General features: G+C 48.2%; 1 protein-coding gene across 3 annotated transcripts; it reads left to right on the plus strand.

The window, feature by feature from the left end:
* The first annotated feature begins 561 nt into the window (after positions 1-561).
* Positions 562-25,557, plus strand: Ttll1 (tubulin tyrosine ligase like 1). Of its 3 annotated transcripts, none has more exons than XM_041672321.1 (12): positions 562-697; positions 3,653-3,700; positions 4,511-4,703; positions 4,838-4,954; positions 6,670-6,878; positions 9,187-9,367; positions 11,313-11,447; positions 11,835-11,943; positions 16,175-16,318; positions 19,354-19,440; positions 21,817-21,980; positions 25,110-25,557. In XM_041672321.1, coding segments are annotated over exons 3-12 (1,278 nt in total). In that variant the 5' UTR covers positions 562-697; positions 3,653-3,700; positions 4,511-4,701; the 3' UTR covers positions 25,240-25,557. The 3 variants fall into 3 exon arrangements, with proteins under 3 accessions (XP_041528255.1, XP_041528256.1, XP_041528257.1); XM_041672323.1 differs by lacking the exon at positions 4,511-4,703 and adding an exon at positions 1,644-1,778 and having other exon boundaries at positions 609-697; XM_041672322.1 differs by lacking the exon at positions 4,511-4,703.
* Positions 25,558-26,208: the final 651 nt, after the last annotated feature.

The following is a 26,208-nucleotide window of genomic DNA, read 5'->3' on the forward strand; positions in this document are numbered from 1 at the left end:
CAGGTAGGTGCCCATGGAGGCTTCAGGCTTTGGATCACATTGAACTGGAGTTACATACAGGTGGTCCCGAGCAGCCTGACATGCGTGCTGGGAACTGAACTCGGGTCCTCTGCAAAAGCACAGCACACTCTTAACCTCTGAGCCATTTCTCCATACGTATTAATTTTTTTTAATTTCATTTATTGTATGTGTGCGTGTGTGCACATTCACTACAGCACGCAAGTGGGACTCAAAGGACTACTAGCAAGTGTCTCTTCTCTCCTTCCATCACGCAGGTAGATTCCAGAGACAGAACTGAGGTTATAAGGTTTGGCGGCAAGCCTTTCCCCGCTGGCCCATACCCTTGAAGCTCTCATTTCTGCGCTCTGAAGGGTGCGCAGACAGGGTGCCCTGCGCTTTCTAGGCTCTAAGCCGCAGACACCCAGTTAGAAAAGCCAGATCCGGAAGCAGTCGCGCATCCTCAGTTGCTAGGACACCTCTCCGGAAGTGGAGCGCGCGGGGCTCACTGGTTATTGTAGAAGGACTAGGCGGGGTCCTGTGCACTGTGGGCGTGGCCGCGCGGGGAGATTGCGCACGCGCAGACTGGCGCGAAGGTGGAGGATCCAGGCGGTTTAGCTCCTGCTGCCCAGTCCCGGCCTGCACCGCTCAGCATCCGTCTTCTGAGCTCCTGTGACTTGCCTTGAGCCGTCCGATTGCTGTAATTGCACCTTTATCCTTCTTACCGGCTAGTTCAGGCTCGCGGGCTCCTAGGCTTTTAGTGCATTCGCAGTCTGTATTGTTTGCGGTGGCATTTGTTGTGGGGGGTGGGGTCGCGGCACCTGTGCGGGGAGCTCAGGGTCCCTCTCCACTCGCTCCTCTGCTAGACTGCGTCCGCTGAGGTGTCTTTGTTAAGGGGTTTAGGAATGGTTGTTCTCTGTGGAGTAGAGGGGGCTTTGCTGGGACTGCGTCCTCAATTGGAAGTGTAGCGCTGCAAACCGAATTGGAGTTTGTAAAGCAGGCTTTGTTCAGGAAACATTTAATGAGCGTATTACAGTGCTGTCTTGTATGTGACAGCACAGAAAGAGGTCCTGATCTGCACTCAAGGAATTGGAGACGCTGGTTGACAGCCACTTTGCGGCATGACACTGGCAACCGACTGTGGTGTGGAGAGGGATAGGGATGTAGGTCACGGGTATGCAGTATTATATACTATTTTCTTTATTTAAATATTCTTCGTTATTTAAAAAATTTATTTTTGAGGTAGGGTTTCTCTGGGTAGCAGTCCTAGCGGTCCTGGAATTCGCTTTGTAGACCACACTGGCTTTGAACTCACAGAGATCTGCCTGCCTCTGCCTCCTGAAGTGCTGGTATTAAATGTGTGAGCCACTACTCCTGGCTTCATTATTTAATTTTTAATGTGTGTGTGTGTGTGTGTGTTTTATGAGGGTGTGTGCATGTGAGTGCAGGTACCAGTGGAGGCCAGAAGAGGGCGTATGAAGCCTGTGGAGCTTGAGTTACAAGAAATTGTGAGCTGCCTGATGTGAGTGCTGGGAACCTAACTTAGGTCTTCTGCAAGCTCAGTGCCCCCTTTTACAGATGAGCCATCTCTTCAGTTCTTTAGTTCTGTTTTCTTAGAGATAGCTTTTTCTACCTTTCATTGAAAGCTTGTTGAAAAGAATCTAAACACTGGGAATCCTGGTGGTGTTGGGACTTCACCAACAGAACTGTAAAAACGTCCAAGTGTGGGAAGCAGAGAGGGTCCTTGTTTTCTGAGGCTGGACACAAGGATGAGGAGACTGGTAAGTTCTCTTCTTGCTGTTTCTAGGAAGGCTGCCTTGACTGCTCTGCCTAGGGCTGTAATCACAGCAGGCGGTGAAGCTCTTTAGTCTGTGTCTTCCCTCTGGGGTTGTACCCTACTCCAACAGTCAAGTGTTCTCAGTGTGGATCTTCCCCCAGTAGTATTTTGCTTGTTCCTAGAAAGCCAAGTCTTTATGGACTGTTGGTGCTGGTCTCTCAACCCTGGAGGGGGAAGGCCTGCCCCCACTAGGACTGGACTTCCTTGCATTCACTCCCCCAAGTAGCACTTACTTGGTCCTATACAGAGGGTATTTGTTTTTGAGTTTTATGGAAAGGCCTCATGTAGTCTAGGCTGACCTGGAACTCCGTATGCCTGAGGATCACCTTAAAACTTCTGATCCTCCTGCCTTTACTTCCCAAGTACTGGGATTGCAAACCTGTGCCACCATGTCTGATTCTACTTATTTCTTTTATTATCTATCATTTATTTGTTTTTATTATTATGTGTATGATGCTTGTGTGTGGGCATGTTTGTGCCACCACACGCATGTGGATGTCAGAGGAGTTGGGAATCAAACTCGGGTTGCTTGCCTCATCTGATGATCACTTTTACCTGCTGAGCCATTCAGCAGCCCCCTTTTGTTGTTGTTTTGAGACAGGGTCTGTCTATGTGGTCCTAGAACTCACTCCTTAGACCAGGCTGCCCTTGTAGGTCACGAGCACACTGTTAGTTTTATTCTGAAAACCATGGTCCAGAAGCTGTAGGCTTAGGAGCTGGTAACTTCACTTGATGTGTGTATCTAAGAGCCGGAGTGCCGGCTCGCACTAGGACAAGGGCAGCAGCAGGGAGGGCCATCAGGCCTGCTGCGTCTGTCCAGCAGAGCTGAGGGCTGTGGAGAGCCCTGTATGGACTTGGGAGTCTGCTGGCACACAGCTGACCCCTGATTTGTCCCCTCCAGGGCCACAGCTGAGCTTGGTCACGGTGTGATTAAGTCACCTTGCCCTATGTGTAGGTCACCTTCTCTGGGACTGGACCATCTCAGCTCTCTTCTGTGCCAAGTGTTGGTCCTTGCCTAGTGGGTGACTAAAAGCGAGGCTGTGGATGAGCATAGGAAGCCTTGTTCTCCTTGCAAAGGCCATACCCCGTCACCTGGGACAGATGGGTGGCACTGTCCTCTGTAAACACCCAGTAGGCTGCCTGTGGTTGATCACCTCTAATGGCTTTGTCTTGATCTAGTTTTCATTGTGCGCAAATGTTTTAAGATTTAATTTTTATTGTTTATCAAACTATTATTAGATTATTTTTAATTATTTATTAAATAACTTATTAAACTATATATTAGTTATTATTTTATTACTTGTGTGTATGTGCCTCTGGGCATTGATGGGCATGTGTGTGCAGTGATCATGGAGGTTCTGTTCTTTCCTTTTTCTTTCATTTTTTTGTATTTTTATTTTATTTTATTTTTTTAGATAGAGTCTCACTGTATAGACCAGCTGCCCTAGAATTCACTATGTAGACCAGGCTAGCCTCAAACTCTTCGTGATCCACCTTCCTCTGCTTCTGAGTCTGGGGGTTGAAGGTGCCTGGCTGTATTTTCTTTTGAGACAGGGTCTCCCTATATAACCCTGAGTGGCCTGGACCTGACCTATAGACCAGGCTAACCCCAAACTTGCATGGCATCTTCCTGCCTCTGCCCTCCACGTGTTAGGATGACATGTGACTCACCATGGGTGGCAACTCCAAAGCCTTTATCGTTTAAGAGCCTGTTCTGTGCACACTGGCTAGCCAAGACGCCACCCCTGGGTGTCTGTTTGGGTGGTCAAACTTTGTTCCATAATGAACTCAGTTCTGTGTCCCCTGTGTTTTTGTCAGTGAAACGGAGAGATTCTGAGCACTCAAGGAGCTGCAGAAGGACCTATGGTGAGTACTAACACTGGGAACAGAAAATGTGTAATAAGATGTCTGGGAAGAGCCCTGGCTGGTCTCCCTGAAGCTCTGGCCTCCCAAGGCTCAGGCTTGCTTCCTTCCCCGCAGGATGAGGGTGAGGGTGTATGTCACATCTACAGCCACCAGGTGTTCTGTGAATGGCCATGTTCTTGCACATAAAATAAAAATAATAAAATCAAAACAATGTCTTTTTTGTTTATTATGCTTTTTTTTTAATTTTTGGGGGGACAGGGTCTCTCTGTGTAGCCCTGGCTGTCCTGGAACTCAACTTGTAGACCAGGCTGGCCTTAAACTCACAGAGATTTGCCTTCCTCTGCCTCCTGAGTGCTGGCATTAAAGGCATGCCAGGTGCCAGGCAACACCTGGCAAAAGTGCTCTTGTTTTTTTAATTTTTATTTATGTATATGAGTGCTTTGTCTGCATGTATGTCTGCAGGCCAGAAAAAAGCACCAGATTTCATGTGAGCCACCATGTGGTTGCTGGGAATTGAACTCAGGACCTCTGGAAGATCGGCCGGTATTCTTAATCACTGAGCCATCTCTCCAGTTCCTTGTTTTGTTTTAAGAGCATGGTTAGAATAGATGTGATAAAAGAGAGGCAGGGAGATAGGCAGTGTGGGAGGGGGATGAAGACACCCAGAGCAGGGTGGATGCGCAAACCCTTGCTACTTCATCGGGTTCAGCTCAGCAGCCCACTTCCCAGAACAGCCTTCCTCACCTGCTCTGATCAGAGTCCTTCCCGCCCTTGTGGCACTTCAAGCTTCTCCTGTGGTTCCCGACACAGGTGCATTGGGTGCTTGAGAGTGAAATTATCCCTGGTTGACATGGGGGCTTTATGGAGGAATGGAAGCCTGTCTGCCTGTGGGATGTTGGCCAGTATCCCCAACCCCCATACACAATGCCTGAAGCATCTCCTCCTTTTCCGTTTATGGTGACCAGGATGTCACCAGAAGCCCTTGGGACTGGATTAGCCTGATGTAAGAAACACCCGTGTGAGCTTTGGGGGGGAGGGCGCATGTTTACTTTGTGTGGTGCTTAGGGGATCCCTTTGGTTTGGGGAAAGTTGGTCGCTGTTGAAGTTTACAAATGTGACACTTTGGGTCTCTTCCAGGATCATGGCGGGACGGGTGAAGTGGGTCACCGACATCGAGAAGTCGGTGCTAATCAACAACTTTGAGAAGAGAGGGTGGGTCCAAGTGACAGAGAATGAAGACTGGAATTTTTACTGGTGAGAGTAAAGAGCTGTATTTTGTTTTTTGTTTTATTAATAAGTCTGAGTTTTCCAAACGTATAGCCAGTTGAACCTGTTGAGGCATTTCCACCTTCTGTATTTCTGTGGAAATAACCTGAGCTTGGTGTTCGGAACCAGTTATCTAAGGAGCTTCTAAGGCGCCGGCCAGGCCAGGGACAGATGACACATCAGTCTCTCAGGGACCGTGCTGATGTGAGAAGCTTGTGGCTGGGAGCGTCCTCTGGGGTTTCTCACCTGCAGTTTCGTTCAGTAGGACCAGGTGTTGGGCTTGGCCTACTCTTTGGACCACTTCATTGAGACCTTTTCCCTCAGATGTTGTGTTTGCTGGGTCTTTGTTTTCTCTTGACTATCTGGCATCTTTATTTTTGTCTTCTTTGGGTGGCATGGCGAAACCCAGAGCCCAGTTCTCTCTCTCTCTCTCTCTGTCCCGTTCTGTCTCTGTCTCTGCCCCATGCTTGCGGTTCAGATGTAAGCCCTCAGCCACTGCTCCAGTGCTGTGCCTACCTGCCTGGTGCAGAGTTTTCCACCATGATGACCATGGACTCTAACCCTCCGGGACTGTGGGCCCCAAATTAAATACTCTGTTTTAGCAGGGTGGTAGTGGCACATGCCTTTAATCCCAGTATTCAGGTGGTAGAGGCCGGCAGATCTCAGTGAGTTTGAGGCTAGCCTGTCTACAAAGTGAGTTCCAGGACATCCAGGACTATTTACACAGAGAAAACCTGTCTCAAAAAACCAAAAACCAAATAAAAGCAAACCTCTGTTTTCTAAGTTGCCTTGGTCAGAGTGTTTTGTTACAGAAACAAGAGAGTGACTGAGACACTAGGTGAGCACTCCACCCGCTGAGCTCTGGGAGAGGCTAAGCTGAACTTGAAGCTGGGTCGGCAGGTATCCAATGAGACCATTCATTAGACCTACGGTGCCAGTGGCCTTGCTCTGTGGGGTGGGACAGTGTCGAGGAGGACAGAATCCACAGAGGAGACTTGTGGCAAGCTTCCAGAGGACGTGGGCTTGATTCCTAGCACCACACGGCAGCTCACAAGTGCCTGGAACTCCAGTTCCAGGGGACCCAGTGCCTCTTCTGACGTCCGAGCACACAGCATGCACACACACGAGCCTGGCATCAACCATTGAGCAGTGAGTGGGCTTCACGTGGAGCCTGATGCACATGTAAAGCACAGAGTCAAAGTCACCCTGTCCTTCAGCCTGGCAACAGCCCCTCCCTGAGTGTGCAGTCCATGCTGCAGTCACAGGCTGAGGTGACAGGATGCTGAGGAACCCTGAACCATAGCGATGTTTTCCTGCTCCTGGCCCCAGGCGGGCATCTGTTTATGGGAATGGGTATCTTTTTTTTTTTTAATATTTATTTATTTACTTGTTATGTATACAGTGTTCTGTCTGCCTGTATGCCTGCAGGCCAGAAGAGGGCACCAGACCTCATTACAGATGGTTGTGAGCCACCATGTGGTTGCCGGGAATTGAACTCAGGACCTTTGGAAGAGCAGGCAATGCTCTTAACCTCTGAGCCATCTCTCCAGCCCCCGGGAATGGGTATCTTTACTTCAGACTTTGTCTCAGTCCCTGTCTCATGTCCTGTGTCTCATGCTCCCTGAAGATGGGCAGAGTTGTGAACCAGCACACACGTGGGTGACATGGCTCTGAGCACCTGTCCCTTTTGACCTCTGTTTCAGGATGAGTGTGCAAACCATTCGCAATGTGTTCAGTGTGGAAACTGGGTACCGGCTCTCAGATGACCAGATCGTCAACCATTTCCCCAACCACTATGAACTGACCCGCAAGGACCTGATGGTGAAGAACATTAAAAGATACAGGAAGGAACTTGAGAAGGAAGGAAGTCCTCTGGCAGAAAAAGACGAGAATGGGAAATACCTCTACCTGGGTTGGTGCCTTTCCGTTTGCCCTGGGTCCTAAGTCAGTAGCTGAGTGTCTTAGTGAGCGTTTCTGTTTCTGTGGTAGATATCTTGACCAGGGGCTGGAGAGATGACTCAGTGGCTAAGAGCATGTACTGCTCTTCCAGAAGACCTGAGTTCAGTTCTCAGTACCCATATAGTGGCTCACAGCCACCTGTAACTCCAGCTTCAGGGAATCTGACACCTCTGGCCTCCTGAAATACTTATGCCCATATGCATAGCCCCCAACACACACACACACACACGCACGCATACACATGTATGTACCCATACAATTAAAAGTAAATAAGTATTAAAAAAAGAAAGACAGGGAGCTGGAGAGATGGCTCTGAGGTTAAGAGCACCAACTGCTCTTCCAGAGGTCCTGAGTTCAATTCCCAGCAACCACATAGTGGATCACAGTCATCTATAATGAGATTTGGTGCCTTCTTCTGGTGTGCAAGCATACATGGAAGGAATGTTGTATATATAATATATAAATAAATATTTTTTTAAAAAAGAAAGACATCCTGACCGGAAGCATCTTAGGGAGGCAAGGGTTACTTCAATTTACAACTCTCTGATCACAACGCATGATTAAGGGAAGTCAGGAACTCAAGGCAGGAGCTGAAGTAGAGGCCACGGAAGAGCACCACTTACTGGCTTTCTTCCCATGGCTTGCTCAGCCTGCTTTCTTATATGATCCAGGACCCCCTGTCCAGGGAAGACACTGCCTATGGTGGGCTGGGCCCTCTCACAGCTGTCATTAATCAAGAAAATACCGCCACAGACTTGCCTATAGCTTAATCTAATGAAAGCTTTTTCTTAAGATTTCCTCTTCCCGCAGGGGCGGTGGTGGCACACACCTTTAATCCCAGCACTCGGGAGGCAGAGGCAAGTGGCTCTCTGAGTTCCAGGCCACCTTGGTCTACAAAGCTAGTTCCAGGATAGCCAGGGCTACACAGAGAAAAACAAACAGCAAAAAGATTTTCTCTTCCAGAACTAGAGGGATAGCTCAGCAGTGAAGAGCACTGACTGCTCTTCCAGAGAACCCAGATTCAATTCCCAACACCCACATGGCAGCTAACAACTGTCTGTAACGCCAAGATCTGGCACTCACACAGACATACATGCAAGCAAAATACCAATGTACATAAAAGAAAAATAAGTATATGAAAAACAAAAAAAAGATGTCCTCTCCTCAGATATGTCTAGGTTTGTATCGAGTTGACAAAACCTAACCAGCAGGCTGAGTTAATCATTTCAGGACCGCAAGGCCCTGAGGCACTGGTGGCAGCTTTGCCAGGGGCGTGGGTTGGGGCAGGTTCTATAGATAACTGTTTTACCTCTGGTGTCTCTCCAGGATGGGTGGGACCCAGTTTGCTTTGGACGCTTGAGTTTCTGTGATCACACAGTTACTGAGAGAAAAACTTAGTATGGATGAGGGTGTGCCCAGTGCCACTACTCTCTTGAGCCACACTTGGGATGGTGTGTGTTCCTGGTCTACCTAGGGATCAAAGCTAGCTGCTTGGTAGTTCGGGATCCCACACCAGAGCAGAATGAAAACAATATTTTTTTTTTGAGATTCTACTTCTTTTTATTTTCTGTATATGGGTGTTTTGTCCACCTGTATGTGTACCATCTGTGTGCAGTGTCCAAGGAAGAGGGCGCTGGATCACCTGGAACTGGAGTCACAGATGGTTGTGAGCCACTGTTTGGGTGCTGGGAATAGAACCCAGATCCTCTGCAAGAACAGCCAGTGTTCTTAATTTCTGAGCCACCTTTCCAGGCCCTAGGCAGAATTTGATCACCAAGTTCTCTGGCCTGTTTCCCCATCTGCTAAGTGGGAATGGTAGCTGTCTAGTGGACAGCTTCCTGGGGGTTTCGGTGTTGTGTGTCTGAAAGTTCTGTGCACATAGCTCAGCAGGGTCCCTTCCTGGTATACACAGGAACAGGACAGCCCGTGTAGGTTCAGGGCTGAGGTGACAGGGTGCTGAGGAGCCCTGAACCATAGCGATGTTTTTTTTAAATATTTATTTATTTATTTATTTATTTATTTATTTATTATATATACAATATTCTGTCTGTGTGTATGCCTGCAGGCCAGAAGAGGGCACCAGACCCCATTACAGATGGTTGTGAGCCACCATGTGGTTGCTGGGAATTGAACTCAGGACCTTTGGAAGAGCAGGCAATGCTCTTAACCTCTGAGCCATCTCTTCAGCCCCTATAGTGATGTTTTCATGCCCCTGGCCTCAGGCAGGCATCTGCTTATGGCAATGGGTGTCTTTACTTCAGACTTTGTCCCGGTCACCTACATGCTCCCTGCGGACTACAACCTGTTTGTGGAGGAATTCCGGAAGAGCCCATCCAGTACCTGGATCATGAAGCCTTGCGGCAAAGCCCAGGGAAAGGGCATCTTCCTTATAAACAAGCTCTCACAGATCAAAAAGTGGTCCCGGGACAGCAAGACGTCCTCGTGAGTTGACAAACCCCGAACTGCATGTACGCTTCCGGTTAGCCGTATCCTGCCGTCCTGTAGCCCCCTCAGTCACGGCCTGGGCAGCCCTTGCCTGCTTTTCTAGTTGTGTGCTTGTTATGTGGCACCCCAGCAGGGTTTTGTGGCTGAAGACATGTCGTTAACCACAGATTTCCCCATGGTAAGCCATGGGGGGATGTGGTCCTGGGTAGTGGCCTTACAGGCCGCTTGGTTCCCAAGCTGGTTGAGGCAGGCACAGTTGTAATAGTGAGGCCCATGTCCAGTCCATGCCTCTGAGCCCGTGTCCTGTGTCTGAGGGGACCAAGAACAGTCAAGTCTCCTGTCCTGGTGGAGCGGGTCACCAGGGTAAAGCCCGGGGAGCGAGTAGGAGTGTCCTGCTAGGGACACCTGAGTGGGCAGCAGGTTGGTTAGCAGATGGAGTCTAGTTCGCCCCTGGGTTTGCCAGCTTTCTTCTACCTGTGAGGATCCTAACCTGCTTGGCAGTGCCTGAGAGCCTGGAGCAAGGCCTCAGTAGGACACTGTATGACAATTTCCCAGGCGTGAAGGCACCCGTCAGTAGTCCCCAGAGTGGCAGAGGACCCTTCTTGTGTGGAATGTTTCAGTCTGATTAACCTCGCTTCAGGATCCTCCTTGGGTGGGTTCCCAGAGGGCTGTCCTTGCGGCTCTTGCCATGACTTCCAGCTGAGATATCCTCCATGGTTCCCTTGGTCGCTCGTCTTACTGATTGACTAGTTTTCCCTTTTTCAGAATATCATCTGGCTTGTTTCCTGACAGTTTGCCCCTCACCTACTGAAGGCCGCCTTGGTGGCTGGCATGTCCTGGCAGCTGTGACTGATGCTGTTGTCAGCATCACTCTGCAGGGGTGTGCGTGTGCATGTGTGAGTGTGCGTGCGTGCGTGTGTGTGTGTGTGTGTGTGTGTGTGTGTGTGAGTGTGAGTGTGATCAGAGCCTCAGCTCCTTTGGATGAATGCCAAGGAGTGCATCACCACCCCCAGCTGTATACAGTTGTTAATTTTAATGACTGTCTCTGATTTATGTTGTTGTGATAAAATACACTGACGAAAATCAACTCGGGAGGAGGAGTTAATCCATTTTAGCTCTCAGTTCCAGGTTACCTTCCATCGCAGGAAAGTCAAGGGGGGGGCAGGAATGTGGGACATCTGTTTACATTGCGTCCACGGTCAAGAGAGGAGAGAAATTAATATATGCGTGCCCACTTGCTTACTTGTGCTCCATGGCTTTCTTCACGTGCAGTTCGGGACCTCTTGCCTAGGGAATGGTGCTGCTCGTAGTAGACCACCTTCCCATGTAATTAATTTAATCCCCCACATAATCAAGTCAGTCCCCCACAGAGGGCTGGAGGGATGACTCAGGGGTTAAGAGCCCTTGCTATTCTTGCAGAGGACCTGGGTTAGGTTCCCAGAACCAACATGGCTGCTAACAACTGCATGTAATAACTCTAGGTCAAGGGGCTCTGTTACCTCTTCTGACTTCCACGGGCACGGCATGCTTATGGTGCACAGGGAAAGAAAGACCCACAGACATGCTCACAAGCCAATGTAGAGAGTGCCTCATTGAGACGCTTCCCAGCTGATCCTCGGTTGGGTGGATTTGATCATTGAAGCTACCTGGGCAGAGAGATGGCTCAGCTGTTAAGAACACTGGCTGCTTTTCCAGAGGACCCAGATCTGAGCCCAGCCACATGACGGCTCACAACTGTAGCCTCAGTCCGTCCATGGGTACTGCCTGCATGTGGTACACAGACATACAGACAGACAAAACACCCGTGTACATTAAATGATTAATTAAAAAGGAAAGCAGACCATCCCAGTGGCCAGCAAGCTGGCACTCCTCTCCTTTGCAAACTGTGCCTTTAATCTTGTAGCTTTTATAATCTGATTGTGACTTCCTCTGACGTGTGCAGGTTCATGTCTCAGTCCACAAAAGAAGCCTACGTGATCTCCCTCTATATCAATAATCCATTACTCATCGGTGGGAGGAAGTTTGACCTGCGTCTGTATGTCCTGGTGTCCACATACCGCCCACTGCGCTGCTACATGTAAGAGTCTGGCCCCTTTTCCGTTGGGCTCACTTCCTAGTGCTACTTCAAGTCTTAACGACTCAGGGATGTGGGGGGCACACCGTTCCTGGCTCAGGGTGGGTATCAGGTGGGTAGCTCTTGTTTAAGAACAGTTGGCCTAGAAAGTATTGTAAATCTTACAGATAAGAACGCCACTCTTTTGGACATTTGAAGAAAGTGGGGTGTGGTGTGCACACTTGAAATCCCAGCACTCAGGAGGTAGAGATGGGGAGGTCATGAGTGTGAGATTACCCTGGGCTACATAGTGAAACGGAAAGCACTGGAGGCTAACAGCCACTCCTCCATCCAGTGGACTGGTGTATTTTCTTTCTCGTGTCCCGTGTCTCAGTCTGAGTTCTCTCCCAGGTACAAGCTTGGCTTTTGCCGATTCTGCACAGTGAAGTACACCCCGAGCACCAGCGAGCTGGACAACATGTTCGTCCACCTTACCAATGTAGCCATCCAGAAGCACGGGGTGAGTGCCTCCTTGTGCGTCAGGAGGTAGGCTGGCTTTGTGGTACTCGTTGTCATGTATTTGCAAGAGAGGACCATGCTAGCTCTAGGAGAGCCGTTCACAGCCCAGTAGCCTGAGACCCAACATTGAAGGGACCCAGAGTAGCAGGTATGAATGTCCCAGACACATTATCCAAATGCCTGCTTAGGGTTGGAGTAGAGGTGGGGGTACTTAGAGAAACAAGAGTATAGGTTGAGGCCCCACCTTTCTGCTTCTGTGATCATGGGCAAGTTGGCTCAATGCAGGAGGCTCCTTTTCTCCTTCAGTAAAAGAAAGGGACCTTGATCTGAGATGGGTGATGTCCGGATAAACCTCTGTTGGTTGTTGTCCTGTACCGCAACCTGGGGGACCAGCCTCCGGGTTTCACAGGGCTCCAACGGAATCCATGGTGTTGGCATGAGCCGAGACTTTTCTGTCTGAGGGGGTTGGGGAAAAAGACACTCACACTCTCTTGATGGTTCCTCTCTTTATTCTTCTCGTTCTCGCTTTCTCCACATCTTATATACTCCAACAAAAATCTCTTAGGCACAGCACTTGGGAGGCAGAGGCAGGCGGATCTCTGTGAGTTCGAGACCAGGCTGGTCTACAAGAGCTAGTTCCAGGACAGGCTCCAAAACCATAGCGAAACCCTGTCTCGAAAAACCAAAAAAAAAAAAAAAAATCTCTTAGGCAATGCAAAGCATCGCAAAGGGGTTACATTCATTTTTCAAGAGAATGATTGTAGATTTTAAAAAAAGTCATCTCAACAACTCCCGTGCAATATAGCTAAGTAACTTGTCACAGAGCAAGGAAGGAGCATGTTTTCTTAATCACCTCTTTCACTGGCAGGCTGCAAATTGCAGTTATAAAGAAGGACTCAGTCTCTTCATTATCTGTCTTGAGAGGTAATCTTAAAAGAAATTTTGAAGGAATCACAAACCCAAACTGCTGGAGAACACATGAAAATGAGAAAATTGTGTGTACTTGCAACCTAGAATGTATTAGCTACTTCGATCTTCTGCCCTGCGTTTTCCCAGGCAGAGAAAAGGCAATTTAAACTGATTCACAACTATGTAAACACTTTGAACCATCACCCTGTAATCTCCCGTAGGTGCCCAAAGAGTGCCCAGTCTCGGACAGAGAAACACTCGGGGTGTCATAAATCCTCTAGTTCAGGCTCAGGTCAAGATTCCTGAGCTACCATAAACCTTTTAGCATCAGCTCAAGTCAGCACTCCCAAGAAGCTGTGACACCATGCACTTTAAACCTCAAAATGTACGTTCTCCCTGTGTGTAACTCTTGACCATGAAAAGAAACTTGTAGCCCTTTCTCAGGGCTGTAGAGTCAAGTTAGTCTCTGTAGCCCTGGCCAGCCAGAACTTCTCTCGCCATGGCGTTGCTGAACGAAACTTGTTTCTGTCTCTAGACCTCGGTTCTCTGCTCCCTGTCACCTGTGCAATTCCAGGACCCAACATTTTTATACATAAAAAACAGTCAGCTGAACTTTGAGCCTTCAGGGTACATACAGAAAACTGAGGTCAGGAATCTGTGTAGAGAATTAATCATTGTCCTAGGTTATCAACCAGACCTAGTAAGTGTGCTGTGCACAGCAATCGAGCTACTTTGTGCTTTCAACCCTAGCCCTCCAAATCAGACAGCTCAACCGTGAGCCCTTATAAATTTAAGATCATTCTTCTAGGGTTGTTTATCTTAAAAACTATTAACAAGGCATCTGGTCTAACCTAAAGTTATTTTAAAGCTTTGTTGTCGCTAATGGTGCACACCGAAACCTGCGGCTGCATCTTTTCAGCATTAAGAAAATTAGAGCCAGCCTGGCTTCTGAGGAAAGTCAGTTGTTTATCTTAATCGTTAACCTGAGCTGCGATCTAAAGCAGCTCTTTAAGTGGAACTCATAAGCCTTAGCTGTGGAACATATCCTTGCATTTATTATTGGTCATCAAAACTGTGTATGTATAAACGATCATCATAACTGTCAGTTAGACAGTACAGCTGAGGAGTGGGTCATCTTCCTGACAATGCACAGATAAAAATGCCCAGGGAAGTGGGATGTTTCTATGAGATAAACACACTACTGCACAGGCAGTGGGGGGTGTCTCCACACCCTCTCACACCATGCCAGATACCAGGGAAAGATTGTAGCATCAACATGTAAAGGCACAACAGAGGCAAAAGACATTCTGGAGTCTGTAGCCTTGCAGCGTTGCTTAACAAGGTCCATCCATCAGAGAGATATCCTCCTGGTGGGCTGACCCCTTGAACTTCAATTGCCAACTGCTGTTCTTGTGACTTAGCCACCAGCAGTGCTAAAACTGGCCATAGGGCCTGGTGCACTGGTGCATGTTGGGTAAGCCCTCTACCACTGAGCTATATTTCCAGACTCCTAGCCTGTTGTTGCTTTTTACTCTGAGACAATGTCTCACTAAGATACTCAGGCTGACCTTAAACTCAGGCTGTAGCAGGTCTTGAGTTGTGATTTCCCCCTCCCTGGGTTTCTGAGTAGCTAGAGCTATAGACGGGTACCATCAGACCCAGTCTAAACCTGTCTTTTACTATTATTATTTCTTTTGTTTGTTTGGTTGGTTGGTTGGTATTTCAAGACGCTGTTTCTCCATGTAGCCTTGGCTGTCCTGGAACTCGCTCTGTAGACCAGGCTGGCCTCAAAGTCAGATATTCACCTGCCTCTGCCTCCCGAGTGCTGGGATTAAAGTGTGTACCACCACTACCCAGCCTGTTATTGTTATTTCTGGTGTGTATGTATGAGTGAAAATGTATTCAGTTCATCTAACCCATTGAACATCATAGTATCTGTGTGTATGTGTGTGTGTGTGTGTGTGTGTGTGTGTGTGTTGCTTTGTGCAGTGTTTTTGAATGACAAAGCACTTCCTTTTTTGAAAGCGCAGCTTGAACTTTGTGGGCAAGTTTTACGTGGCTAGAATTTCTAGAATTAGAAAGAGAACAGCTCTTACCCTGAGCACTGTAAAGGCAGCCCCTTCTGGTGAGAGCAGGAGTCAGTATGGCCGAGGAGCCTCTGTGCTGTGCAGGCAGGGCTCACAAGCAAGGGGATGGATCATGGTTACTGCAGGCCTGGAAAGCACAGGCTTAGCAGGCAGAGACAGAAGAGCAAGCCAGGCCTGAGCCAAGACACCTGTAGACCAGTGGGATGAGGTGTTCTGAGGAGACCAAGGACCAGGAGGCATGCTTGCTTTTCACATCCACGTCTGTGCAAGGTGATATATTGCTGGAGGTACTTCATCCCTCAAAACCCTTCCTCCTTTTTATCTCTTGTTCTTAAAATTATGCATTACTGATTTATGCATTTTCATGTTTTTGTTATTATTGTTGGGTTTGGGGTTTTTTTGTTGTAGTTTTGGGTTTTTTTGGGTTTTTTTTTTAAATATTTATTTATTTATTTATTATGTATACAATATTCTGTCTGTATGCCTGAAGGCCAGAAGAGGGCGCCAGACCTCTTTACAGATGGTTGTGAGCCACCATGTGGTAGCTGGGAATCGAACTCAGGACCTTTGGAAGAGCAGGCGATGCTCTTAACCACTGAGCCATCTCTCCAGCCCTTTTGTGTTGTTTTTTGAGAGAAAGTCTTACCTTGACTATCCTATGTAGACCAGGCTGGCCTAGAACTCATAGAGATCCACCTGCCTCTGCCTCCAGCGTGTTAGGATTAAAGGAGTGTACCACCATGCCCAGCCCTCCTTGTTTCATTTTTTGAGATTGACTCTTGCTAAGTAGCCCAGGCTGTCCTCCTTCCTCAGTCTCCCAAGGACCAGAACTATTAGCATCCATATCTGTCCTAGTTAGGGTCCCCATTGCTGTGATGAAACACCATGACCAAAAGCCTTAACCTAGAGCAGCTTCTGGGGAGGGAGGGATAAGTACCTTGGTCTGGAAGGGGACCCAGGTGGCACTTTACAGTGTGGGCTACTGAGTAGAAAGAGTTGCTTTTAGATTAGTCGGGAGTTGAACAGCTAACAGTGTGTCTAGTAGATAGTACAGTCTGCCCTGGGCAGGGTCCCCTGTCTTGCTGCAGGGTAGCTGTTCACACCCAGGGGGCGCTCAGTTACAGACTGAATTCCTCCAGGCTGTCTTCAAGGTCACTTGCTTTCCTCCCTCCCTCTCTCCCTCCCTCCCTTTCTCCCTCCCTCCCTTTCTCCCTCCCTCCCTCCCTCCCTCACCAGGATGACTACAACCACATCCACGGTGGCAAGTGGACTGTCAACAACCTGCGACTCTACCTGGAGAGCACCCGAGGCAGAGAGGTGACCAGCAAGCTGTTTGACGAAATCCACTGGATCATCGTGCAGTCTCTCAAGGCTGTGGCAGTGAGTGACAGGTTGGGTTAGGGCAAGGGGGCCCCTGAAAGCTCAGTGGGAGGCCCTGGTTTAAGCAGTGGTCCTCAGGAAGTGTTCCATAGCCTAGAGTGCTTCTGTTCGCTCAGCCTGCCCATGTGTCAGCCAGGGACTGAAACAGTTTGGGAAGGGACTGTTTCTGCACGTGGTCAGCCTCTGATATGGGCACAGAGCTTGAAGCCTCTGCAGAAGTATAGAGTCCCATTAACATCATCTTTTTCCTTCCTTTATTCATTTTTGGAGAGTTGGACTCACAGTGTAGCCAGGGTTGGCCTGGACAATGTTACCAGGGTGGTCTGGAGCTCACAGAGATCGCCTGCCTCTGCCTATCCACCATCAGCCCTTCTTGGTGGGTATTGGCATGAGATGATACTCCTGGGGGGCAGAATCTGCAGCACAGTCTTCTCTTCGGGCAACTTGATGTTGCTGTTTCATGGCTCTTTAAGGCTGGTGTTATTTTTTTTTTTTTTAAGATATAAGGGTGAGGGTAGAAAGCCGGTCCTATGAGGTCCCCTGAGACCAAGGTGGGTCACCTTGATGGGTAGGAGACTGCAGGGGGTGAGAGACAGACAGAAACATCATGCAGAGGGGAGAAGGGGGAAGAAGAGAGGCAGAAAGAGAGAGAGAGAGAGAGAGAGAGAGAGAGCGAGCATGCGGAAGTTACCTCTTCAGGAGAGAGACTGAGAGAGAGTCAGGCTGGAGGAGGTGGGAGATCTTGCCTTGGTAGAAGGGGAGGATTGGGAGTGGACAGCGCTTGTCTCTTAAAGGGGCAGGGTACCCAGGTGACAGGACAGGCTAGTAGATCATAATATTCCCATCTCTTTTTTATAATAAAAAGGTGGGAGGTTAGGCAGAGCAGGTTAAAGGAATTGGGACGGTGGGTTCTCAAGACTGCTTCCTGCTTATTTATGGGTATTGTTTGCGGGGGGGGGGCACCTGAGAAAGCTGGATGCTGGTCACATCCTGGGGTATCTGGTTTACTCTTGTCCAGGGTTTGTGGTATGGAACTGTCCAGTGTCTCTTTGGACCTGGCAAGGTGTTGGCAGAACAGAGGACAAAGTTAAGTTTAGGAAGAAAAATTTTAGGACCAGAGAATTGAGAAGGGTATGTCTAAACCTGTTCAGGGTGGATTCTTTAATTTGGCTCCCTGGAACTCACAAGAATTTTGAGTTTGTGAAAACATAAGTTTTAAACAGCAACATATTTATGCCAGAATGACTGTGACTGATATTTTGCATAATGAAAAAAGTATCTTTAAGACTATGAAAGGCAGCGTAAGAGAGAAATTTGATAGCTTGTACTTGTCCTCACACCTTTATAACTTGCAGGCACACACCTTAATAACTTGTATTTGTAGTTTGCTGAAATTTGTTTGGTGAGGCTGTTCTTTTAAACTGGCAAAACCTCTCAGCTGTCAAACTGCATCAGAGATCTTTGAGAAGGATAAAATTTTACTTGAGTTATTGATTAAAAACGACAGAGAACTTACAGAGCCGTTTGTGAAAATGTAAGTTTTAAACAGCAGCATATTTATACCAAAATAACTATAATATGACTGATATTTTTGCATAATGAAAAGTATCTTTAAGACTATGAAAGGCAGCGTGAGATAGAAATGTGATAGTTTGTACTTGTCCTTATTGACCGCTGCCCCTTGTGGAACTGCCCCCCTCCCCCTTATAGTTTTGAAAAAGAATAACACCTTTGGAAACAGCCTGCTTTTTTGTCCCAAACCTCAGGTCTGTGATTTGTTGCTGGGTTGCAGTTTTCAGGCAGACACGTTTCTATTTTTGAGTGATAGGAATTAGCACTGGTGTGCTGTGCCCCATCTTCAGGACTTCACAGATGGTTTCTCTGAGGTGTCTTAGCTTCCCCGTATAACCCACAAGCAAATGGGGGCTCTGACCCCAGAGCTAAGAAAAGAGGAAAAGGCGCCTGACCCAAAGCCAGTCGCCTTGTCTCCCTTGCCCTCTCTCAGGAGGAGCAGGAAGGCAGCCAACTCACTGCTGAGGTCTCTTGCAAGACCCAGAGTTCCTCAGCTCACCCTCTGCTACTGACCTAACCACTGACAGACCCACCCACTTGTGTGGGACCTGAGGACATAGGGCCTGGGGACATGGGATGGTGATATGACCCCACGGTTGCAGAATTCCCAGATTGCACCCATCTTCCTCCCTGAGAAGAGTCTTATGCACATTTGCCTCACGGAAGGGGCGCTTCTCCTGGCTCTCCGCGAGCCTGCTGCAGTCTAGTGTCTGTTCTTTGACTCTCTGGGTGGCAGTTTTCTCAAGATTTCGAAGTAGGCAGGATTTTTGTTTTGTTTGATTATGTGTAAGTGTGGGTGTGTGTGTGGGTGTGTGTGTGTGTCTACATGTGGGTGTGTGTGTCTGCATGTGGGTGAGTATGGCTGCCCACAGGCCAGAAGCATTGGCTCCCCTGAAGCTGGAGTTACAGACTGTTGTGAGCGGGTTCCAGGAACTGAACTAGGGTTCTCTGGAAGAGCAGTCAGTGCTCTGAGCCATTTCTCCAGCCCCCACTCCTTTGTTTACTACACATGGAAACTTTATTTAAGTGAAATAAAAATTACAATGGAAATCTAGAAATTGAAAGGAAATAGGCTTACTTGGAAACAGGTCTATAATCTGGTTTTTAACCTGGTTGCACAGGGCTGAGAGGAATAAGAGGAAGCCTGGTGTGTGTGTGTGTGTGTGTGTGTGTGTGTGTGTGTGTGTGTGAAGGACAGGAAGACAGCAGCAGTTTGGAAGGACCCCTTTGGTCTCTGAGGATGACTTTATTTATTTATTTGTTTGTTTGTTTATTATTTTTGTTTTTTACGAGATACGGTTTCTTTGTGTAGCCCTGGTTGTCCTGGAACTCATTATGTAGACCAGGCTGGCTTTGAACTCACAGAGATCCACCTGCCTCTGCCTCCCTAGTGCTGGGATTGAAGGCATGGGCCACCACTGCCCAGCAGGATGTGGTTTTATAACCTGTTGGTCACCCCACAGCCGGTGATGAACAATGACAAGCACTGCTTTGAATGCTACGGCTACGACATCATCATCGACGACAAGCTGAAGCCCTGGCTGATTGAGGTAACACCTTGGCCAGCAGTGCCATGGGAGAGGGGACGTTCTTACTGTTCTCTCGTGGGTGTTAAGGCATAATTTGGAAGTGATTCCGTCTCCCTGTTGAAGAGGGTGTCACGGTGGCCAATCTAGAACGGATGAGGTGGACACATCCTGCCACACAGCAGGGTTTTTTCCTGGCCTAACCCCTGTATCAGTTACTTCTCTTGACACTGTGATCAAATACTCAACAATCAAATCCAGGGGAGTTTTATTTGGTACATGGGTTGAGCGTGCAGTACCTCATGGTGGGAAAGCATGGCGGAGGATGTGTGAGGTCACATATGCCCAGAGTTGAAGCAGAGCGAGATGAATGCTTGATGCATCACCGGTTTCCTTTCTCCTTCAGCCCAGGGTCCGTCCATGGGACGGTGCCACCCACATTCAGGGTGGGTCTTCCTTCCTAAGTTAAACCTCTCTGGAAACACCCCCAAAGTTACTCTGAGGTGTGTCTCATAGGTGACTGCAAACCCCGTCAGGTTTCTAGAGACAAACACAGCCTTTTTAGAGAGGCGGGCACTGGTGCCTCTGTCTGAGGCCACAGTGGCCAGGAGGATGAGGAAGGAAGATGCCCTAAGCATGCAGGAGCCCCCACTGTGTCACTTGGGATACCTGCCCTCTCAGTGAGTCCCTTTGGAGACTACAGCTCAGGCCTTTCGGTTGCACTTCAAGCCAGGAAGTCTAGGATTCTTGTGAGTGTGAAGAACAGAGCTTGGCCCCCTACAGGGAAAGTCAAGGCAGCCTCAGTGTGGTAATCAAGTTATCTAGAGCAAATTCCTCCGTGAGTAGGAGGGGGGCCTGGGGGAGATGTGATATTTCCCTCCCTCCTTACCCCAACCCTTCCTTTTTTTTCTTTTGAGACCAGTGCCTTGTGTAGCTGGTTTCGAACTCATGATCCTCCTATATCAGGCTTCCAGGGGCTGGGGTTAGAGGTGGCGGCTTCCTGCCTCTTACATACAGTAACTTGAATGCAAGTCCCATTTCTCTTGATGAACTGAGATCCTAATTGTAGCTATTATTTCTCTCAAAGATTTGTTTTATTTTTACTTGTGTGTGTCTCAGGGGTTGGGGGTTCAGTGATTGGGGCGATGATGTGCATGAATGCAGGTGCCTGTGGAGGCCAGAGGAGGGCATCAGACCCCCCCCGGAGCTGAGCTAACAGGCAATGTGATCCTCTTCACCTAACAACCACTAAAACAGATCACATGATGCTTCTGTAATAAAATACCAATTAAGCCAGGTGGTGGTGGCCCATGCCTTTAATCCCATCTGTAGGGAGGAAGAGACTGGCAGTTCTCTATGTGTCTGAGGCCAGCCTGGTCTACAGAGCTAAACCCAGGACAGCCAAGGCTACACAAAGAAACCCTATCTTGAAAAAGGAAAAAACAAAACAAAACAACAAAGAAAAACAAACCCAAAACGAAGCACTGATCAAAAGCAACTTAGGAGGAGGCTGGAGAGGTGGCTCAGTGGTTAGAGCAGTGACTGCTCCTCCGGGGGACCAGGTTCAATTCCCAGCATCTACATGGCAGCTCACAACTATCTAGAACTCCAGTTCCAGGGCATCCAACACCCTCTTCTGACCTCCATGGGCACTGCACACAAGAGGTGCTCAGACATACCAGGCAAAACACCCATACACAAAACATAAAAAAAAAAAAAATCATAAAAAAAAAAGCACACAGCTCTGGGGAGGAAAGGGTTTACTTGGCTTGCAGGCTATGGTCTGTCATCCAGGGAAGCCAAGGCAGGAACTGGAGCAGAGACCATGGAGGAACGCTGATTGCTGGCTTCCTTCCCTGCCTTTCTTACACAGCCCAGGCCCACCTGCCCAGGGATTGCACTGCCTGCCTTGGGCTGGGCTCTCCTACATAGATAGGCATTCTGAAGAAAATGCTTCACAGGGCCAACAAAATGGCTCAGTGGGTAGTCGGGCACTCGCCTGACAACCCGAGTTTGATTTCTAGGACCCCCATGGTGGAAGTGGAGCACCAGCTCCCACAGGTGGTTCACTGACCACCACACATGCACTGTAACGTGTGTGCCCACACAAATGCACACACATCACACATAAAAATACATCAATGCATAAAGAAAAAAGCCTAAGGAAAAGAAAATGCCTCACAGATGTGCCCACAGACCAATCTGATCTAAGAAGCAGTTTGTCACCATGCAGCTGTAGGGCTTGTCAGGTTGACAGCTAACTCTCGACAGCTTTCTGTGTGAGGTGCTTGGCAGGTGTGATGACAAGAGCCTGGAGTGCATGGCCCACGCTGGCTCCTGCACCTCTCATTCCAGAGGAGGAGGCGCCACAGTGAAGGACGTGTGTTTCTCTTCTTGTAGGTTAACGCATCCCCATCTCTCACCTCCAGCACCGCCAATGATCGAATCCTTAAGTACAACCTGATTAATGACACCCTCAACATTGCGGTCCCCAACGGTGAGATTCCTGACTGCAAATGGAACAAGTCTCCCCCCAAGGAAGTCCTGGGCAACTATGAGATCCTGTAAGTCTGCGTGTGGCTCTGCAGGGGTCCTGTGTTCTAGCCCAGGGTGTGCTGAGGTGCCCTTTGGCTATTCTGGGTGTGTGGGGGCTCACTATTCTTAGGCAGTGTGTCTGTTTGTTGTTGCTGTGAGGGGTGACAGAACAGTGGTTTGGGTCTGTCCTGCAAGCCGATACTTACGAAGCATCCACCTCATGCCAGATCTGAGTCCCGCTGCCTTGCCCCTGTACAGGCTGCTGAGGTGCTAGGGGCAGGGTGCACATGGTATGGGGCTTGTACCCTATCTCCACCTGTGTAGCTTCCTGAGAGTGAGGTGCTGTCGGGGATCATGCTTCAACAAGGATACCACTTACCAGGGTAGGGCATGAGGATTAGAAAAATGTTAAGTAGGAGGAACAGAGATAGAAAAGAATCACTAGCTGGGTGGTAATTTTATATATATATTCACAATGTCCAGTCCATTAGTATTTGGCAAATTCAAAGAAAATACTCCATTATCTATCCTGTCTTGTTGAATCTAAAGTTTTGTACCTGATTTACTTTTTATCAAATCTATAGAAGACTGTTAACTATAATTATCTAATATAATTATCTTTGTCAGGTGGTGGTAGTGTAGTACTTGGGAGGCAGAAGCAGGTGAATCTCTGTGAGTTCAAGGTTAGCCTGGTCTACAGAAGAACTTCCAGGACAGCCAGAGCTGTTACACAGAAAAACCCATCTCAAAAAACAATACCACAAAAAAAAAAAAATCTACCTTTAACCCTATCAGAGACCCAAGAAGGATATAATATTGCCTAATTAAAATGGAAGTGCAGAACAAACAACTTCTAAAACTAAGAAACAACAGAGGCATCTGGATACCTGGACTGTCATCCCAAGTTTCCACTGCAACATAAGGGCATCCATCTTTGACCTATGGGCCTAGAATATCTTCCAGACTTTTCTTTGAAGCAGGAATTTTGAAGAACTGTCCTACCTTGTCTTGGCAAAGTTTGGCAGTTGCCTTCTTTTGTGTACTGCTTGTCCAATTTGGATGCATACTGTCATATTCTAGACAAGGGCAGTTTCTTGCCCCGTGACTAGCTTTGCCACATTGAATGCAAACTCTATATGGAGGTTCTTTAATAGATGTCATTGACTACTTCTTTAAATGTCTTCAAATCTAAAATTTCTACAGGATTCCAATCAACATCTGCATAGCCTTGGAGATTCCTATCATCTGGTGGTCATTCTTATAACTGGATAAACTAAAGTTTGTTTTCTAATAACCTAGGTTCGCTCTTCTTCAATTTCATAATGCAATGGTATGGTAGGCTCTGCTCTAAGTTCTTCAGTCTGTGTCTGATTATTTGTCTTATTTTAATTGGTAGGTCTTTCTAAGGCTTTTATCTTATCAATCAGATTATCATTAGTAAGTCTAAGGCTTGTATCTTATTAATCAAATTCTTATTATCATTAATAAGTCTTTCTGAGGCTTGCATCTTATCAATAGTAAGTCTTTCTAAGGTTTCTATCCTTTTGTTTTGTTTTGTTTGTTTGTTTTTTCAAGACAGAGTATCTCTGTCTATTTTTGGAGCCTGTCTTGGAACTCACTCTGTAGACCAGACTGGCCTTGAACTCACAGAGATCCCCCAGCTTGGTCTACGTGGCAAGTTCTCTGACAACCAGGGCTACCTAGTAAGACCTAAAAAGACCAGAGGACCAGAAAGATGGCTTCGCAGGTATCTTAGTTTGGTTTTCTGTGCTGTGAAGAGACACCATGACATGACAACTCTTAGAAAGGACAGCATTTAACTGGGGCTGGCTTACAGTTCAGGGGTTTAGTCTAGTCCATTGCCATGACAGCATGCAGGCAAACATGGTGCTGGAACAGTAGCTGAGAGTTCTACCTCCAGATTGGCAGACCACAGGAAGAGAATGGGACACTAGGCCTGACTTGAGCACTCAAAATCTCAAAGCCACCTCCAATGACATACTTCCTCCAACAAGGCCACACCTCCTAATAGTGCCACTCCCTATGAGCCTCTAGGGGCCATTTTCATTCAAACCACCAGAGCAGGCAAAGGCATTTGCTGCCAAGTTTGACAACCTAAGTTTGATCCCTGGAGCCTACATGGTAGAAGGACAGATCTGTCTTCCACAGACTTTCCCCTGACCTCTATACCTTGGCACACGTATGCCCTCAATCAATCGATCATCAGCCAATGTAATAAAAAAATTTAAGTGCCAACACGATGGCTCAGCAAATAAAGGTGTTTGCCACCAAGTCCATGACCTAAGTTCTATTCCCAGGACCCTCATGGTAGGAGAGAACCAGTGCCTGCAAGCTGTTCTCTGACTGCCATGTAACAACAAATAAAGCCCTCCCCAATAAGTAAATAAACTGCAGTTTAAATTTTTTTAAGTGTCCCAAAGTGCTTTTCTTACAGCTCAACTGCAGGGCGAAGCCTTGGATTAGGAATCAGGCCCAGTGTTAACCCTCCCTCTGCCACATCTGAATTTGGAGCCAGAGGTGGTAGGAAGTCATGCTGAGGAGAGGCAGTCTCTTCCAGGTAGCATGTTCACCCCTCTCAGGAGCCCCAAGGAAGGAGTCCTGCTAACAGACACCAAACCTATATCCGGTTCTTAAGGCATGATGTCCAGGCTGTCCCTCAGCACTGCACAGAGCTGAGGTACACACATCAACTGGAACACAGGCCATGGGAGGACAGTGACATGATGCGGGAGTCCCAGCCCAGTCCTTCCTGGCAGTCCGTTGAGCTGACTCTGGTTCCCTGTCTGAAGTGGGATTAGGCCCTACGCCACAGGGTGTGTGGAGTGACTGTATGCAGGGGCTCCTTCTCTCCCCACCCTGGGCTGACTCGTTTCTCATTCACAGATCCTCTGAGGTTAGTGCCGTGTTCTGCCCAGACGCCCGTTAGAAAGTCATCTGCCTAGGACAGGCAGACTGTCCACGATGGCAGTTAACTGGGTTTCTCTCACAGGCTCTGTGGTCTTGTGTTGTATTCAGTGGAGGATCTGAGCCTCGTTGGCTCTTTCCAGGAATATGTTTGTTCTGCAGCAGCCCAGGGGCCACTCTGTGTCACCACCCCTGAACAAGACTCCGTGTGATTCTCCAGTGATCTGTTGCAGGTACGATGAGGAGCTGGCCCAGGGTGATGGAGCCGATAGAGAACTCAGAAGCCGCCCAGGGCAGCCAGTGGGGCCCAGAGCAGGCCGTTCGAGAGACTCGGGGAGAAGTGTCCTCACAACCTGGAAGTGACCAGCCGTGGGAAGAAAGACCCCCAGCCTTCCTGCAGTTGCACCACCTGGACCCTGCTCGACACATCGGAATTTCCTTTTTCTAGTGTGCTTTCCTGCACCCTTGTAATAAAGAGCCTGCAAGGTGGAGGAGTCCATGTCTTCAGGGTTCACACGCGCTCACGAAAACGACAGCGTCACTGTGTGGCGGAACATCCTCTTTTTAAAGATTTATTTTATTATTTTTATTTTTTGAGAGAGATAGCCCTGGCTGACCTGGAACTCACTGTGTAGACCAGGCTGGCTGGGGACTCTCAGAGAGCCACCTGCCTCTGACCCCATGTGCTGCGATTAAAGATGTATGCCACCATATCTGGCTTTATTTATGTGTGTGTGTGTGTGTGTGTGTGTGTGTGTGTAGCACCCAAGGAAAACAGAAGAGGGCACCAGACTCCCCAGAGCTGGAGTTACAGGCCAACCAAAGTACGATCTGGGAACCAAACTTGGGTCCTCTGCAAGAGCAACAAGTACACGTAAATCCGAGCCATCTCTCCAGCTCCCTGATGCAGCTTCTTGAAAGGTTCCCATTCATTAAACTTTTCACTTTAAAGAAGGTTAAACATTTTTCTGTAAGTTAAATGTGACATGTTTCCTGGAGCAATGCTGCCGTGAAAAAGCTTAATCAGCCCTTCTGCCTCACTCCTGCTGCTGCGTTGAGGGGCAGACAGGGGTTTATCTGTACAGGTCTCCTGCTGCTGTCCCTTCAGTTTGGAGACAAGGCACAGTGAAGCAGGTGAGCACAGACAGATCCGGAGGGGAGGTTGTGTGGCTCAGGCATCTGGTTTTGTTAGCATGGCTGGCTGCTGGCGGCAGATTGCAAGGAGTCCCCTGGAAACCAGGGAGTCGTATGTGCAGAGAGGACCAGCAGTCACGTACATAAGCCCTGCTTGCAAGTGGGGTTTGGTCTGGTTGTCAAGGCAGGTTTTCTCTA

Source organism: Microtus oregoni, unplaced genomic scaffold (assembly GCF_018167655.1).
Source record: "Microtus oregoni isolate MIOR12 unplaced genomic scaffold, Mior012 000022F_ref0000154, whole genome shotgun sequence".
Classification (NCBI taxonomy): Eukaryota; Metazoa; Chordata; class Mammalia; order Rodentia; family Cricetidae; genus Microtus; species Microtus oregoni.

Bases quoted from the DNA above. Each gene is read 5' to 3' on its own strand.
- Ttll1 (XM_041672321.1), top strand. The intron at 9,368-11,312 runs GTGAGTTGACAA...TGACGTGTGCAG, and splicing joins CGGGACAGCAAGACGTCCTC to GTTCATGTCTCAGTCCACAA. The intron at 16,319-19,353 runs GTGAGTGACAGG...GTCACCCCACAG, and splicing joins AGTCTCTCAAGGCTGTGGCA to CCGGTGATGAACAATGACAA.